This window comes from Condylura cristata, unplaced genomic scaffold, assembly GCF_000260355.1.
Source record: "Condylura cristata isolate star-nosed mole 26May11 unplaced genomic scaffold, ConCri1.0 scaffold00014, whole genome shotgun sequence".
Taxonomy (NCBI): domain Eukaryota; kingdom Metazoa; phylum Chordata; class Mammalia; order Eulipotyphla; family Talpidae; genus Condylura; species Condylura cristata.
This window is the reverse complement of record NW_004567115.1, coordinates 16753484-16770015: the sequence shown is the minus strand read 5'-3', so window position 1 is coordinate 16770015 and position 16532 is coordinate 16753484. Positions and strand designations below refer to the sequence as shown.

The window sequence follows — 16532 nt, the reverse complement described above, 5'->3', positions numbered from 1 at the left end:
GCCCTCCACCAATGCACTGCACGGCGTGGCTGAGCTCCTTGGAGCCCAGAGAGACAGACGTATCTCTGAGTGGAGGACTTCACTCACCATAGAATTTTTCCTTCCACCCTGACTGAGCACAGCCACTGTGGACTGTTGAAATTTCACAGCTAACTCCCTTTTTGGTGCTGGGCAGAGGGGTACCGCACATTGTGAGAGGATGTTGTCTTGGGCATGGGGTACAGGGGTTGGCTAGAGAGAACCCGGGACATGTTTGTTTGGCCTATTTAAGAGATTGTTCTACTTCATACTAATTTTGCAAGGAGTTTAACTTGAGAAACCTAGAAAATTAAGTAGAAAATACATTTTCAGGGTATTTTAAGCTGGAACAGACTATTTTAAGCTGAACAGACCCTGGAGACAAACCAGACCAGTTTCTTTTGCAGCTCAAGGGCTGATGCCCAGAGGAGTCCAGTTTGTGGAGAGAGCACCTGGAACCAAAGCCCAGGTGTCCTTGACTGGTTCTCCTCTTCCAAAGCAAAGCTGACCCTGCCTTTGCAGAACATTTCTTTGGCTATGGAAAAATACATTTTTACTCTTAAAGCCAAGTTTCCAAATGTTTACATTATAGTAATTGATTAGTACTGCATAATAAATCACAAATAATAAATTAATGAAGAAATGGATACATTCAAGGAAAGGTGCTTCCTAATTATGTTCCTGCCAGAGCTTTAAGCCAATTTAAGGGGACAAAGCAGGATTATGTCAAGGGTAGGACAACCTCTAGAATCCGAAGAGAGAAACAAAGCACAGGCGTTCCTTACGTGAATTAGAATTTGGGACAGATCTGCATATCTCTGTCCCTCTGACGTAGTCTCTGTGTCCCCTGCCCCCCCAAGCCCCCTGCCCAACAGCATCTCCCTTGACCAGTCCCCTCAGTCTATTTACGGCCTCTCTAGTCTGCATTTCCCATCCCTATCCCTCTGACTTGGCCCCCTATTCTGTTTCTTGGTCCCCCGCCCCCACCTCAGTCCTCTGTTTCCTCTCTTCTCCCCTCCCGCCTCCCCCTTGCCTGACCTGTCCGTGCTGTAACTGCCTGTCCCAAAGTACTTGCTCCTTTTCTCTTTCTGGTCTCAGGCCAGATTCCTCTGCCGCGCACACATGATCCCAGTGGCTGGCCCAGCTTCTCTCTGCGCACCAGAGACTAATTCTGTCTCTCACCCCAATTTTCAGTTCCCCAGGGAGCCATCTGGTCTACCTACCTCAGCTTCTCTCTCCAGGTTGCATGGTGCCATTACTTAGGAACTGGCTGCATGTGGCCAGCCCGGGGCTAATTCTGGGGCCAGTGTCCTGAGTGTCCCAGCAGCTTTGGCTCAAGCTGCTGGCCTCTTCCTCAACACCTGAGTATGCAATCTCATTCAACTCCTCTTTTTCCATGTCCCATAGGGATGTGTGTGGACTCAGGCCTAGTACTGTTATAGCCGGGTCCCCACTGCTGAGGTGAGAGCTGGGAGCCAGTCTCTCAAGTCTGCACTGCGCTGTCTCCTCTGATGCTGGGCTTCCCCCAAAGTCATGGACTACCTGATAAATTAGAGTGCTCTGATGCTTAGAAGGGCCAACTGGCTTGCAGGTGTTTTAGAAGTTACTGTAATTAAGGCATCCGGACTATCAGTATGGACTTGATATCAGTAGGATTTAGGAAACCTGGCTTGATAACCCTTGTGGTATCTCTAACATATTCTCAAACTTGGGGTCTCAGGAGGAGTTTGGTGACAAAGGTCAAGACCTTGTAGCAACACCAAAGTAAGACTTAAATATCAGTAGTGGGTTTGTTGGGTTTTGGAAAGTCCCTTTACTGCTTTAAAGGAAGTGTGAAGCTCTGACTTAAGTCAGATTTTGACTAATCAGGGGTAGTTAACTTGTGTTCCCATACCCTGGCATTTGTAAAAATTTGGTAGAGATGTAAGAATTGTAAACATATTTATGAGCCAGGTGATTCCCCTGCCCCATCCTATTAGCTGAGCAGAGATTAGAAGTACTTATAATTGCATTCCATGAAATTTGCTGTGATGAAATCTAAGAACCAAGAAATGCAGGGTGGAAATAGACTTGGTCATAAGTGGCCTTCCATTTCCACTCCTACCTCCTTATTCTTTGACCTCCTGCCACAGGGGCCTTAGAGGCCTCCTGTTGCACAGAAGCTGCTAATCCCCCAGCAGCTCAAACATTTCCATTTGGCAGCTGCTCAAGTTCACACCCAAGGACAGTGAGGGAGTGACTGAGACCCAGTGGGCGGCCAGCATGGATGTCTGTGTGACTGAGAAGCAGACGCCCAGTCTGATTCTGCCTCACCAGCTCTGTCACCTCTGTTGACTTTTTAAGGGAAGGGAAGGATGAGAACTTTCTCTGACACTTGTGCTTTTATTTTAATCAGAAGTGAGATATGGGTTTGTGTGAAGCTTCCAGTGGCTTCTCCTTTTAGATGGTTTAATTCCATGATGCAGGAGTCATACTTCACACTTGGCCAGAGCCCATGCTTCCTGACATGCCAGTGAGCTGGCATGGCTTGCCCAGCACCCTTGATGTAGAGGTCCTCGGAGCGGAGCCAGTTCCGCTGGGAAGACCTGGGGAGGACCTCAGGGTCAGGATGTGAAGTCTGGATTCACCTTCTCGGGAGATATGAGGCTGTTTCAGAAAAGGTTAAGGCTTGGGGTTGGCAAAAACTGAACAGCAAAAAAAGGTCTCTTTTAAAGGCAATGATTTAGTTCTACCCAGTAGATCAAAAGTCAATATTGGCAATACCAGGTGTGTATGTGTGTGTATATGCATTTTGTGTAGTCTGAGCAAGAGGAAGTAAGGAAGAAACACCAGCCCAACTCTGAGTGCTTGGGCAGGGAGGCACAGGGAAGTGTGACGCCAGTCCTCCACGCTTGCTGTGTTCATCTCCTTATTAAAACCAGCACATGTTAACTTTTATTATGGGGGGTGGGGGAGGGAGTAAGGAAAGACTGAAAAAAAGAAAAGAAGAAAGCTCTTCTAAAGAGAAAAAAGGAAAAAACATGCATGTGCATTAGGGTTCATTTAGTTTGATGTTTAAGAGGTAGTCTACATAAACAATACAAAATAAAAGGAAGCCTCCTGTCCACAGCCATTCATTTACCTTCCCAGAGGCAGCCCCCTTTGCCAGATTTTTGGAAAAACTTACAGAGAAGCTCTGTTTTTACAATTGAATAACAGGGTGGGAAATGGTCCCCTCATACCCCCAGGGTTGGGGGTGGAGTGATATCATACTGTTTTGTATCCTGTTTGTTGTTGTTGTTGTTGTTTTTAAGATTTATTTGTGTATACAGAACTGGGGTACAGGCCAGAGGTGTAGGGGCGGTGAGAGTCTTCACCAGAGACAGAGTGGGGAGCAGAACAGGCAGATTGTCGAAGTACACTGCTGAGGGGAGCAGTGAGCAGGTCAGGAGAGGTCTGCCACATCATATGGGTCACCTTCAGGGCAGGTGGGAATCAAAACTCATGTGGAAGTGACTTTAGCTTCTTAGTGCTGTACTTTAACCTGCTGTACCACTGGGGAGGGCCCTTGTATTCTGTTTTTAAGTTAAAAGTATATCATGGACATATTGATACATGTAGAACTGTCCAATCCTTTTTTATTGATGTATGATATTCCATTATATGAATTGGGTTTATTTAACTAGCCTGTTGTTAAGCATTTGAATTTGTCTCAGTATTTTACTGTAAAATCCATACTGAAATAAACACTAGTGACTCTACACTCTAACATTTTGAGGTATATCTGTAGAATAAATATCTTAAAGTGGAATTGTCAAATCTCTGTCCAGAGAGGAAGGTATAATTTACACTTCCTTTAGAAAAGTGCTAGATATTCTTCATTGTTTTTTAGAGTATAACATAATGGCTACAATTGAAATTTGAGGGAAAACAGGAAAATTTGGGCCATTTTGGTTACACCTTTCCACAAACAATTTTTACTCAAACCTTGGGGGATTTTGTTGTTGTTTTGGAATAATAAGAATGTGAGGGAAAAGTAAACACTTCGTGAGCTGCTCTAACAAACTAAGCATAGGGTTAGGTCCATTGCAAATATCATTTAATTCTTTATAACACTTTCAAAAACTTGGCACCCACTATCCACAGTTCACAATTGAGAAAAATGAGGCTCAGAGAGGCTAGGTAAGTTCCTCAGGGTCACACAGTGGATTAGTGGCAGAGTCAGCTCTTTCAGATTTTGTCTGAGCACTCATACTCTTTTTGACCCTTCTCCTTTTGCTCTTGGAAAATTAGGCATCTCTCTATAGCCTGAAAATCTGGGGTCGCACTGAGCAATAAACTAAACATAGAAACTAGTGTCACCTGTGGTTGATCTAAAATGTGTGACACTGCTTGTGCCTGAAAGTCCCCTTTAATAAGTTTGTAGAATAAAAAGAGATTGCTTTTAGGTTATGGATTATCCTTAACCTACAAAGGACTATGGTCCAAAAGTTATTTTCACGTACTAACTCTGAAAGAAGACACAGCCTGAATTCAGCAGCAAGGCTCTGAATGCCACTAGCTTAACTTAAAGGTGCTCACAGAGTCCAGGTGCAGTGTCTGAAAGAGATGGGGTGCTCTCAGCCCCCGTGGCAGCATGGGTGTGTGGATAGATAAGGAAGGGCTTCAGAGATCTAGGAAGCCAAGAACTCTGCATCTGTGGAGTAAGATGTGGGGTTCAGGGGCATGGCTGCAGCTAGGCTGGGAGCTGGGCCTGAGGGTGCAGGGTGATAGCTTGCTTGGGTACTAAAAGCTTCACTGATAAGAGAACTGGGACTGTTTATTATCTTGAAAGTCAAATATTTATAGGTTAGGGACAGCCTATACTTTTTTTTAATGTCTTTATTAGACTAATTATCTGTGATACTAATAGGCCTAAGCTAAAAAACTTGGCTATAATTTTGTCTTCATTTCTCAACTAAAGATGTTATCCCCTCCCGTAAAAATTATGCAAATTTTCTCATAGGTGATTGAGATTATTATGATAGTTTTTACTGTTCATCTAATCAAAGGTGATGGAGAGTCCGTGGTGCTCTTTTGAGCTAGTTTTGCGTCCTTCTCTCTTCTTAGGCTTAGCCTTCGGTAAGTCTGATGGGATAGTGTGGGGTGAATTACAGCTTATGTTTCACTTCCAAATTATAATACAGCAGTTCCCCCCAACCTGAGGTTTCTCTTCCCCCAGTTTCAGTTACGTGCCATCAATGATAGTCTGAAAATATCATGTATAGTGAGATAGTTTGTTTGCACACGAGCACATGCACACACTTTAACTCTGGTGTAATTGTTCAATTTATTGATGATTGTTCATCTCTTCTGATGCCTGATTTATAAACTAAACCTGCCATAGGTATGCATGTGTAGGAAAAGACATATATCCTAGAGGCTTCAGTACTATTTGCAGCTTCAGGGATCCACTGAGGCTTCCTGGTACTGCTCCTCCTTATGAAAGTGAGAGTTACTTCACTCTTGACCTTGCAGTAGACAGAGAGTACTTTACTGAGGTCAGAGAAGAAAAAGAGGGGAGAGAAGCCAAGCTTTCATATCTCTAGATTATTAGAGCTGGGTGGCTTTAAAACTGAAGTTATACTTAAGTAGAAAGTACTAGTGTTAATAATAGTAGATACTATCTAATATCTAAAAATAATTGGTAGGTGACAACTGCCTACCTACCAACGGCTATTAGCAGGTCAAAGGAGCTAAAGAAAATTTGTGGTTACAATTTTAATGACTGGAACACGTAGAGGGCTGCTGGTCCTACGTGACTAGGACCGGGCCTGGGTGGGAGTCTGCTTTGCAAGGGGCACAGTGAGGCAGGGGCAGGAAAAGGGCAGAGAAGGGCAGGAGGTGTTGTCAGAATGAGCCAGGAGCAGGTCGCCTGTGGGCCACCCTGTAGACCCTTGTAAGAACTTAGAGTTTGTTCTCATTAACAAAGGAAGCATCAGAAGGTTCTGTGCAGGACAGTGACACACTCTGGCTTGCATTCTGAAAGAATCTTCAGGAAAGTAGACAGTGGGGCAGGGAGGTCAGCCAGAAGAGCCACAGAGTCAGGAGCAGCTGCTGCTGTGGACCAGGGAGCTGGTGAAGTGCTCAGATATCTGCCAGATGTATGCAGGAGCAAAACGATGTGCAGATGCAAGCACTGGGAGGTGGGGGGAAATTACTCTGTGGGGAAGCCTAGAACAGTAATGCTCTCCCTGGTGGCGCAACAGGTTAAACCACCACACTATGGGGCCCTCCCTGGTGGCGCAGCAGGTTAAAGCACAGCACTAAGAAGCTAAAGCCGGTCCTCCCTGGTGGCGCAGCAGGTTAAAGCACAGCACTGAGAATCTAAAGCCTCTTCCGCATGAGCTGGATTCCCGCCTGCCCCGGAGGTGACCACATGGTGTGGCAGACCTCTCCTGACCCGCCCGCTGCTCCCCTCAGCAGTGTACTTCGACAGTCTGCCTGTTCTGCTCCCCACTCTGTCTCTGGTGAAGCCTCTCGCCGCCCCTGAGCCTCTGGCCTGTACCCCAGTTCTGTCTGGACAAATAAATTTTTAAAAAAAAAAAAAACAACTACACTATGAAGCTCTCCAAAGCCACAGCAGCACAAGTTCGATTCCTGGCCAGGAAGCTCACCCACATGGTGTGGCAGACCTTTCCTAACCTGCCCACTGCTCCCCTCGGCAGTGTTTTTCAGTAGATCTGCATTCTCTGTTTCCCCCCACTTTGTCTCTTATGAATGCTCTTGCCCCCTGCACCTCTGGTCTCTACCCCAGTTCTGTAAGCATAAAGAACTCTTATTTAAAAAAAAAAAAAAAAAAAGGAACAGGAATTCTGTGGTGTGGGGGCCAGTTAGGAATCAAAGTCTGATTTTGGACTCATCAGTAGACAGGTGCAAAGTTTAATAGACTGTGAGACTCGGATGCTCAGGGAATAGCAGGGGACTGGAGGAACCTGAATCAAGTGGTCTCAGTAGTGTTGGTTTCTGTTTAGACTGAGCCTTGAGCCACCCTCAGAACTGTCTTCTTCACCAGCACCGATGAAATCCTCTGTGGCCATCTAGCACTCTAAACCGGTGTTAACACTCATGATCATGCTCTTTCCTTTGCCGGCCTGCACCTAGGCTACAGTTTGGAACCAGCCACAACTGTTTGCAGGTGGTGATGCCACTGAAATATAAAGAGTTCTTTTTTGTCCCCAAATACAAAGTTTAAGAGCTTAGGAGCAGCTAAGGAGTATGTGGGTTTTTGTTTGTTTGCTTGTTTGTTTTTTTAAGATTTATTTTACTTATGCAAATAAATGAAGAACTGGGGTATAGGCCAGAGGTGTAGGGAGTGAGAGGATTCACTAGAGACAGATTGGGGGGCAGAAGAGGTGGCGCTATTGAAACATACTGCTGAGGGGAGCAGTGAGCAAGACAGGAGAGGTCTGCTGTGCCATGTGGGTCCACTCCCTAGCTTGGGGATCGAACTCATGTTGCAGTGGCTGGCAACAGCTTGATGGTGCTGAAACTGACTCCTGCAACCAGGGAGGCCCAGGAGTATGTGGTATTGATTGTGCAATTTAATGCCTTCTGGGTCATCATAAATGGCTTTTGTTTAATATGGCCTTCAGTACAGGCTGGGTTTGGGGGAAATGGAACTTGGGTCAGGGAGTAGACAAAGAACCTCTCATGTCAGGAGCGGATTCCAGCTGAATCATCTCAGTGCTCCTCTCCCATCCAACTCTAAACGTGCAGTTTTCCCTTCAGGCCCCACACCTATTCCGATTTCACTCCTCCTCTCTCCCTTCCTCAGAGAAAAATGTATCTGCAGACAGGAGTTGTCTTCTGTATTAGGAGACAAGAAGCAAATAATATGGTTTGTTACCACTCTGAAGGACTTCAAATGATTCCTTGAGCAGTTCAGAATCAGGTCAGTTTTATGCTAAGGTCAATAATGAGGCCAGGGCTTCTAGTTGTAGTTCAGGTCATAGAGCTTCCTCCCCTTCGGTTGGAAGGAAAGCTGATGTTGGAGTGAGAACATTTTAGGCCGAATGCTTTTGTGCGGTCTGCCTTAACTTCTCCAAGCCTGGAATCGTTTCCAGTAAGAAGTAGGTGACAGGCTATCCAAATAAAGAGTAACCTTTTTGAAAGCACTTCAGCCCAGCTCTGTGGGCTTTTCATAATCCTGACTTGCATGTTGAGAGAGGGAAAGCCGGCTTGGATTTGGGTCCTGCTCCTCCCCCCTTCCCAGTCCCCCAAACACACTTTGATCTGTGAAGCATGTCTAATCCTCGGCCAAGTCTGCTGGAACTTTATCCAGAGCAGGAAAAAGGGAAATATTTTTCCTTTCTTGGGTGGATTTGTATTTATATAAGCCCTTAGCAGTGAGAATGGAGCCAAGAGGCAGTGCACGCGTCAGGAGGGGAGGTGGAAGTGAGTGGGCGATGGGGTTCTCTGTCCTGCCGCCCCACTCTGAGTCAGCTCTGCCTCGGGTCCCACTTTAAGAGCCAGTGTGGAGAAGGTGGTGTCGCTCTCATAAGCATTTCCCAAGAATGTGCTTATATGGCGGTGCACCCTAGACAGAGTGGGTGAGTCAGCTTATCAGGGAGTTGATGCGTTAACTTCAGGACGTGGTCCAGGGAGTAGACTGTGGGTTGGCAATGAGTGACTCGTCCACTTCATTCCTTGGCCATTACTGAGGGAGCAGTGTAGGCTGGTCTGCCCTCACCCTCCGAAGCTTGAGCTCACCCGGTGCCCACGCCTGACCTACTCACACGCACGGGGCAGCACCTTTTCAGCTTTTGTCTCCTCTTGTGGGTAGTAAGTCCTTTAACTGTGCTTGCCATTGATGCGAATACTCTGTCATAGAATCACTTCTTGAAAGCTTCAAGTGGAGCCTCAGGGTTCCACGTTCCATTTTTGGGCTTTTCAGAGAAATTTATCGTATAAAGATAGGCTGTCTTTTTCTAGTGTTACTTCACTTTGTGTATGATCTGGGCTAATCTGAGACTGATGAAGAGGCCGAGGCCCGTAAGAATGAAGTCTAAGTCTGTCCTATTTAGGGTTCTTTATTTTACTTCTGTTTGCTCTTTTACAACGAAAACCCAGCCCTGTAAGTATGTACCCCAGCTTCCTGCATCTCCCCTGAGTAACATCCTCCCTGCACGTTAACACACACCACCTGAGCCGAGTTCACTTGCTATCTCAGGATGTTTATTCTGGCCCCCGGAAGATTGATTTTGTGTCTACTGGAGTCTCACACATCAAAGTGGAATCTTTCCAGAGTGTTTACCTGTCATCTCATCTTCCCAACATAATGTAAACGTGGGGAAGGAAGCTCCTTGAGGACTCTGGTGATTCAGGCAGCAGAGCTTCTGCAGCAGGTGGGAGCGCGCATGGACTGGCAGCTGGAGGAGGCACGTGCGGCTTCTGATCCCTGCAGGTCCCTGCCGCAGAAGACTTCAGGGGCTTTCGGGCACGAAAAAGGTGGCACAGGACCGTGCAGAGGGCTGCATGTGTTTGGAAATGAAAGCAAATAAACATTAAGGAAAGGAAGTGTTAGCTTGTCATGTGAGGGCAGGGGAAATACTCAGATGGAGATTGGAAAAGGAAGTTTGTCAGCAGTCTTTCCCCCATGGTTGAAATTTTTCCTGACGCTTGGGAAGGGGAACTATGATCTGAGGTCACATTCTTTTGATCTATTCTTTGCTCTAGAAGAGACGTCAGCGCTTATCACACAGGGAGAGGCTGCAGCTCTTTTTGGAGTAGCATACCTGGACCTTTAGCCACCTCCTTCTGGCCCTCAAACATACAAACAAGCTTTATATCGTTATTAGTAAACACTGCTGTGAGGGCAGTCATCTCCTGGAGGAGCGGGGCTGAGCAAGAAGAGTGAGCTTGTTTGCTACAAAGGAAGCACCTGCCCAAGAGAGAAAATTAAAAATTAAAGGTGTCATTTGTGCCCAGCGTGGGGGTGGCTTGCTTCCATTTTCTCACTGCATTTTTCATCAGGGGAGTCTAAGGACTTCACTGGTTAGGATCACTGTGGGAGCCGTATAAGTCTGAGGACTGGGAGTTCCTGTCCTGCTGCCTGTCACTGTCACCTCTGAAGGGAGTGGGGGAGAAGGTGAAGTGTTGAAACTTGCAAATGCAGTTTGCTTAGTACAACCTGATGACTAGGAACCAAGGACAGCTACTGAGCTTTTCCCTTAGTTCAAGGGCACCTCTCAGGACTCCAATGGGCCTGTCCTGTTTGACTTGTATTATACTCTCTTATTGATGATTTTACAGATGGAGCTCAAAGATTGAAGACATGGAAGATTTTGTGTGCACGCGTGTGTTTTAAAATATCCCAACATTCAAAGTAAAAACTGTACTTGAGAAGTCAACAAATTACTGAATACAGTAATGTCTTTACATTGTTAAAACATCCAGAAATCAGTGAAATGCTACATTTTTAAGAATTGCAGGACTGTGTGGTGAAGATAACACAATTTGAGAAAAGCCCCAATACCTGATGCGAAAAGTTTTTGCAAGTGTCTTTGAAATCCATACCTTAGGATGTGTCCAGTAATTCTCCTTTTAAAAATTAAGGGTGTCATTTCCAAGAATTGAGCTGAAAGCAAATTCGGGAAGAATGCAGTGTCTCTGCAGATTGGAGGACCACTGTGCATCACAGAACTCCCCAAGGGTATATGTGACCAATCACTGGACACTGTGGGCCCTCCAGCTGACAGCCAGTACCAGCGGAAGATCCTGCTGCAGTTTGGGGTACTCCAGCAAATTTTCTAGTGTGTCCAGCCTTTCCCAGTGTCAGGGGTCACCAGTTGACCCCTATGATTCAGCATCGCCCCTTGGTGTAGCTTCCCAGGGACTCCAGCACCTTCCCTCACTCCCCTCATCCCCTGCTGTCCTCTGAGTCTGAGTGTCCATCCAGCCTGGGTGCGTACACTCTGTTGAGTGAAAGAATGAACTCAGTGGCAGAGCCAGGCCTGGCTCTTTTATTTTATTTTTATTTTTATTTTATTTCTCTTTTATTTCTCATTTAACTAAAGGCAGAATGTTTTTCTCCTGTGAAATAATTCCTGGTTCCAATTTACTGATAGCTCCTGTTTCTTATCTATGGTAAAATCTACAAAACTCAATTCCAAACCCACATTACCTTTTATTTTACATTTATTTTTAAGCTTCACCTTTCTTTTAAATATGATACAACATATCTTTAAATGACATGTTACAACCTATACATCCTTTGATTTTTAATTTATTTTAAAATGCACATTTATTCCTACTGGCCTTTTAGGAGAACTTTTGTAAGTTGAAAGGGCATCTTTCCATAATAATTACTTCCTTCCTGTAATAAAGATCACTTGCAAGTAACGGGCCAGTCCTAGGTTTGGAGACTGAGGTGGGGGGTGGGGAGGTGGGCGTGTCTGTTCTGTACACAGACCTTTGGCATTTCTTCCTGAACGTTACTTTCTCTTCTAAAATTAGTTATAACTCATGATCAAAGGGCCAAGACCAGAGTTAATTCACAAAATGTAATTTTTTTGAAGCCTAGACTACCAAAAAGTACAACCTGGTCAATTTTATTTCTTCTGAGCAGTGGCCAAGCAGGAGCCACCCAGCCATGGTCCTGAAGGATGCAGCATGGTGGGTGAGGTGCAGGCGTGCATGCCCCACCACCAAGTAGAACAAGTCAGCTCTGTCTAGCCACAGTCAGCCATGTTGGAACCGATAATAACTGAGGATATTCTTTCTGCTCTCTTTTCTCACATTCTTTTTAAGTGCACACACTAGGACATTTTAGAGTCAAACATTTTACTGTTCAGTGTTTCTCTTTGTCCAAATTTCCTCTTACAAATAAAAGTGACCATGGAGTTCTACAATCCCAGCTGGCTCTGATAACTTGGTGATCTTGCCAAGTGGGGACCTTTCTGCTCATTGAGTTCAGAGTCAAGGGAGGCACATGTTGATCCTTGCAGTCACATGCAGAGCCACATGCACTTAAAAAACCGCAGTGGGCTGGTGGGAATGCAGACTGGTACAACCACTATGGAAAACTGTTTGGAGGTTTCTCAAACTGCTAAAAATGGAGCTTCCCTATGACCCAGCAATCCCACTCCTAGGTATCTACCCTAAAAGGACACAAAACACTGATTCAAAAAGATACCTGCACCCCCATGTTTATTGCTGCTTTATTTACAATTGGAAAGACATAGAATCAACCCAAATGCCCAAAAGTAGATGACTGGATTAAAAAGAGGTGGTACATATACACAATGGATATTACTCAGCAATCAAAAAATAAACACATACCTTTTATAGCAACATGGATGGAACTGAAAGGGATCATGCTTAGTGAAATAAGCCAGAAAGTAAAGGAAAAATGCCGACTGGTTTCACCCATAGTAGGAGTATAAAGGACCAGGGGAGAATATAGTAATAATAATGAACAACTATATACCAGAGACATTTTATGGGGGTGGTGTGGGGAATGGGATCAAAAATGGGGGGAGGGGAAGTACACTGTATTGTGGTGATGGCACACGGGTGATTTGTTGAAGCCCACTGGGATTACAACTAAGATGGAAAAAGGCACAAATGATGTAAAAATAAACTATTATATTATTTTAAATAGCAGTGGACTTTGGAGTGGTTTGAAATATTGGAGTGGAAAGAGGTCTTGAAGGCATATAGATACTTTATTATGGAATGGAATCTATGTAAGTGTTTATTAAAAATTGTTTTTGTTTCTAGACCACTTTTGTTGTTTTGGAGGATATTCATAACTTAGATTTTTATCCTGCATCAGAAAGTGGGTTCTATTTGCACTGAAAAAACAAGATTGTGGACTTCTCATATTGTGGTTTGTGTTGTCAGTATGAGAGATTTTTAGTATTTTGTACAATGTGCCCATATAGTTGAGAATTCTGATTAGCTGAAGATGATCTTGTTTCACATCTTCTGTTGGTTTTAAAAAAAAAAACATAATAAAGTTTCTGTTCTGCTCTTGTACCATGGGAAGAATAGTTAATAAGACTTTGCTAGCATGTCAGTACCAGAAATCTTGAGCCAGAGTAATTAAAAGCCATTTTTCATAACTTTAATGGGTACAGCGAGGCTCTAGTGACCTAATACAGCTTCAGTCAATGCACTGTCCATTCATCAGGTCCATTTTTGCATTTCCAGAAAGACTGATTGCATTGTAAAGTGGATGTGACTAGACTAGACAGTCTCCAGCAGAGGAGAAAGCAGTATTTCAGATTGGCTTCTCCCAGCAGTGTGGAGCATAGTTAATTTTTCTTTTTATTATCAATACAACCATAGAAATCAACAACCTTGGCACCATTTAATCTCCAATAACCTGTTTTACTCAATTCATTTGTATTCTTTTTTCTGATGAGAATATACTTTCAAGTTTACGTTTCCGTATAGAAATGCCAATCTCATAATTTCTCATGACTCCAGAACAGTCTTTCTTGTTAATATGTCATCGTTTCTAGTCATATCCTCATTGTCAGACTTAGGAGAGAGTTGCCAAGTTTTCACTGTTTTATAAAGTGTTTCTATGAACAATTGCTGTATAATTCACTCACAAGTGAAGTCTCTACAATTATCTGACCAATGAATGACTGTATTTTAGTTTTAAACTCAAATTTGTGTTAAAGAATTTGGGGATGATTAGATTCCATTTTAGTAGATAATACACACTATAAGCCACTCTTCACATGCATGCTAAAATAGATTTTTTTTAGAGGAAAATTGTTTTTCATGTTTTCTTAATCTACCAGCTGGGCCATTTCATCCAGCCTGAGCATGCTGGCACCTGTAGCAGGTATTGGAGGGCTCAGAGGCACTGGAGGTCAGCGACTGCCCTGCTTGTTGCTCAGTGTTCTGTAGTATCGAGTGACTGTTACAGATGGCGACACTTCTCACTGCCTCCCATCTTTGGGCTGTTTCTGTGGTGGCAGCATTGCTGGGGACAGGTCCTGCGTGATGCTGGGAGCCCTGGGGAGGGAGAAACAGTAGAGCTATTGGCTTAATAGAAGTTAATAACCAGTGCTAAATCGTCTACTAGAAGTCATTTCTAATTCTCTGACAAACAAGTTTTTGCTCACTAAAACTTACTGCATGCCCAGCAAGGAAGCCAGCCTTACCAGGCTGGTGCCAGGGGCGGTGCCTGGGGGTTGCTTGCCATGGGTGGCGGTTGCCCTGGGCACCGGCAGTTAGCTGCAACCAGACGGAGCCCAGGCTTGTGTGAGATTCCAGTCAGGGGACGAAGGGCAGGAAGCACAAAGTGCACGGCCATGGGGGTTAATTTAGGACACACGGTCAAAATTGAAGATATCAGGTGAGGAACCAGGGGGGCATGTCCAGGAGCATGTGTTGACAGGGTGGAGGTTCCGAGCACCTTCGTGTTGAGTCCATGTGGTTGGTGGTTTGGCTTAAAGATGCACAGCTCTTGGTGCAATTTGGTGAATACACAGATTTCTGATTTGAACTTCAGTGGTATTTGGCCTGGATGACTTCCAAGTTTCAGCCTGTGCTAACATGCTATTTGTGCCACTTTGTTTTATTACTTTGATAACACTTAATGTTGTCATTAACTATAAACATTAATTCATGCTTTTTAACTTGTGTTCTTATATTTGGGGAGTTATTCCTAGTTGGGATTGGAGTATCATTCACATCCAGGTATCTGTGATACAAACTAATGATGTTAAGTTAGTGTTTGCAGTGACTTGGTGTTTCTAACAACAGCTGGTTAAGGAACTCAAATTGCATTCAGTTTATATTGGGCAAAGCCACATAAAAATGTTCAAATAAGGACACATATCTTTCATTAAAGACAAATGTGTCAATGCTGGGTTCATTATTTAAAAATACAGTGTTTTTAGCTTGCTCCTCTGGAAAAGCTGTCTCCTGGCATAAAGAAGCAGTCACTGGTGTGTTTAGTTATTAGAGGGTGTGGTGAAGGGGAAGCATCCAAGGTATGGTTCCCAAGGCCCTTTGCCCAGCCTGCCACTGACTGGCTCTTGATTCTCTTCATATCACATAACCTCTCTGAGGATTAATTTGCTCATTTATAAAATGAAAATAAACCTTACAGGGGCATTGTAGAAATGAATCGAGCTCTTCAGCACTGACACAAGGACATACTCTGTCAATACAAGTTCTGCTGAAGGGGGGGGCAGTCAGAAATGTTATATCATTACATGCTTGTATACTTGGGTGTCTCTGAAATCCCAAATCAATAACATAAATGATGACTGCCATAGAGTAGACTTTTCGTTTCAGCAGTATCTTTTCCTCATAGTATACTTTGTGTCCTTGGTTTGGTTTATTTACTTTCTAGATTTATGTAGAGGATCTAGACCCACCGGCATCCACCAGAAAGATTTACTGAATACTTTTTGCACCAGAGTAGAGTTCTGGTCATGAGAACAGAAGACAGCAGGATAGCAGTATCCCTTTGCGTAAGCAGATGAGGGGTAGAAGAGGGGTAGAAAATAAGGAACAGAAGTTCTTACCACTCTCAGGGATTTAATGTTCTAGTTGGATTGAGATCATATCTGGGGCAGGCAGCGCGCACAGATTTCCTTTAGGTATTATGGAAATCCATTAAGTTAATTATCTATTTTTACTAGACCCCATGGCTTATAAGCTATTTCAGACATAGCTTATAAGTCTGACATACCACCCAGGAAACCTTGCCAGTAGGAAGCTGGGCTGTTTACCTTGATAACACCTTTCCTTGGCTACATTTCCACATCATTTATACGGGGCTTTGTTGGAAGTCTCCGCTGCTCTGCCCGAATCCCATCTGCCCTGAATCCTAATTGCAAACACCTCCTGGCAGCCCTTGCTTCTCGGGCTCTAGGGATCCTGGCTCAATTGGCTGCACTTCTAGATAAAGATCTTGGGAGCCAGTCTACAGAGGAAGGTGGGGAGACTAGCGGCAGATGCTGCCTTTGTCAGGAAGGATGGCCTTCTTGTGTAGCCATTAGAACCTTCTCCACGGTGATAGCAGATGAGAATTTAGCAGTGCAGTGGGAGCCCAGCCAGTTCTCTATCCTGGCTTCACGTTGGTCCAACGGCTCCATCCTCAGTCACCCCTTTGCTCCCTCATGACCTGCCCTCCTCCCTGGTGCCCCATGCCCCCCTCCTCCCAGCACCCACTGCATCTCTCTGTGAAGGGGTTCAATTCTTTTCTTACCTTATTTTAGTCAGATGTTACTGATTTTCCATTTGTTTCACAGAACTCTATCATTTGGAAAGTACAACTACACACCTCAGCGGACCTCACACCCCACGCTCCTTCCACCTCAGTGCCAGTGTCACTACCCTGCCACCGTCCAAGGCAAATCTCCTTAATGTGTTTTCTCTCTTGTCCTGCAGGGGAGTTGCTGAGTCAGCCCCGACCAGAAGGAGTGGCAGAGATCATTTGCCCCAAGAACGGCAGCGAGCGAGTGAATGTTGCCTTGGTTTACCCGCCCACGCCGACTGTGATCAGCCCCTGTTCTAAGTGA

At 44.6% G+C, this 16532-nt stretch overlaps 1 protein-coding gene across 3 annotated transcripts in view; it reads left to right on the top strand.

Annotated features, from left to right (window-relative positions):
- MFHAS1 (malignant fibrous histiocytoma amplified sequence 1) overlaps positions 1 to 16532 on the top strand; it is a 76242-nt gene that overhangs the window by 49113 nt on the left and 10597 nt on the right. For 2 of the 3 annotated variants that reach the window (XR_001145445.1, XM_004682201.2), the window contains exon 2: positions 16402 to 16528. The exons of the other annotated variant lie outside the window; for it this stretch is intronic. Coding sequence is in view for 1 of the 2 variants with exons in the window: in XM_004682201.2 (XP_004682258.1) it covers positions 16402 to 16528 (127 nt within the window). In the remaining variant the exon portion in view is untranslated. The remainder of the gene's footprint in view (positions 1 to 16401; positions 16529 to 16532) is intronic. 3 annotated transcript variants of the gene reach the window in all.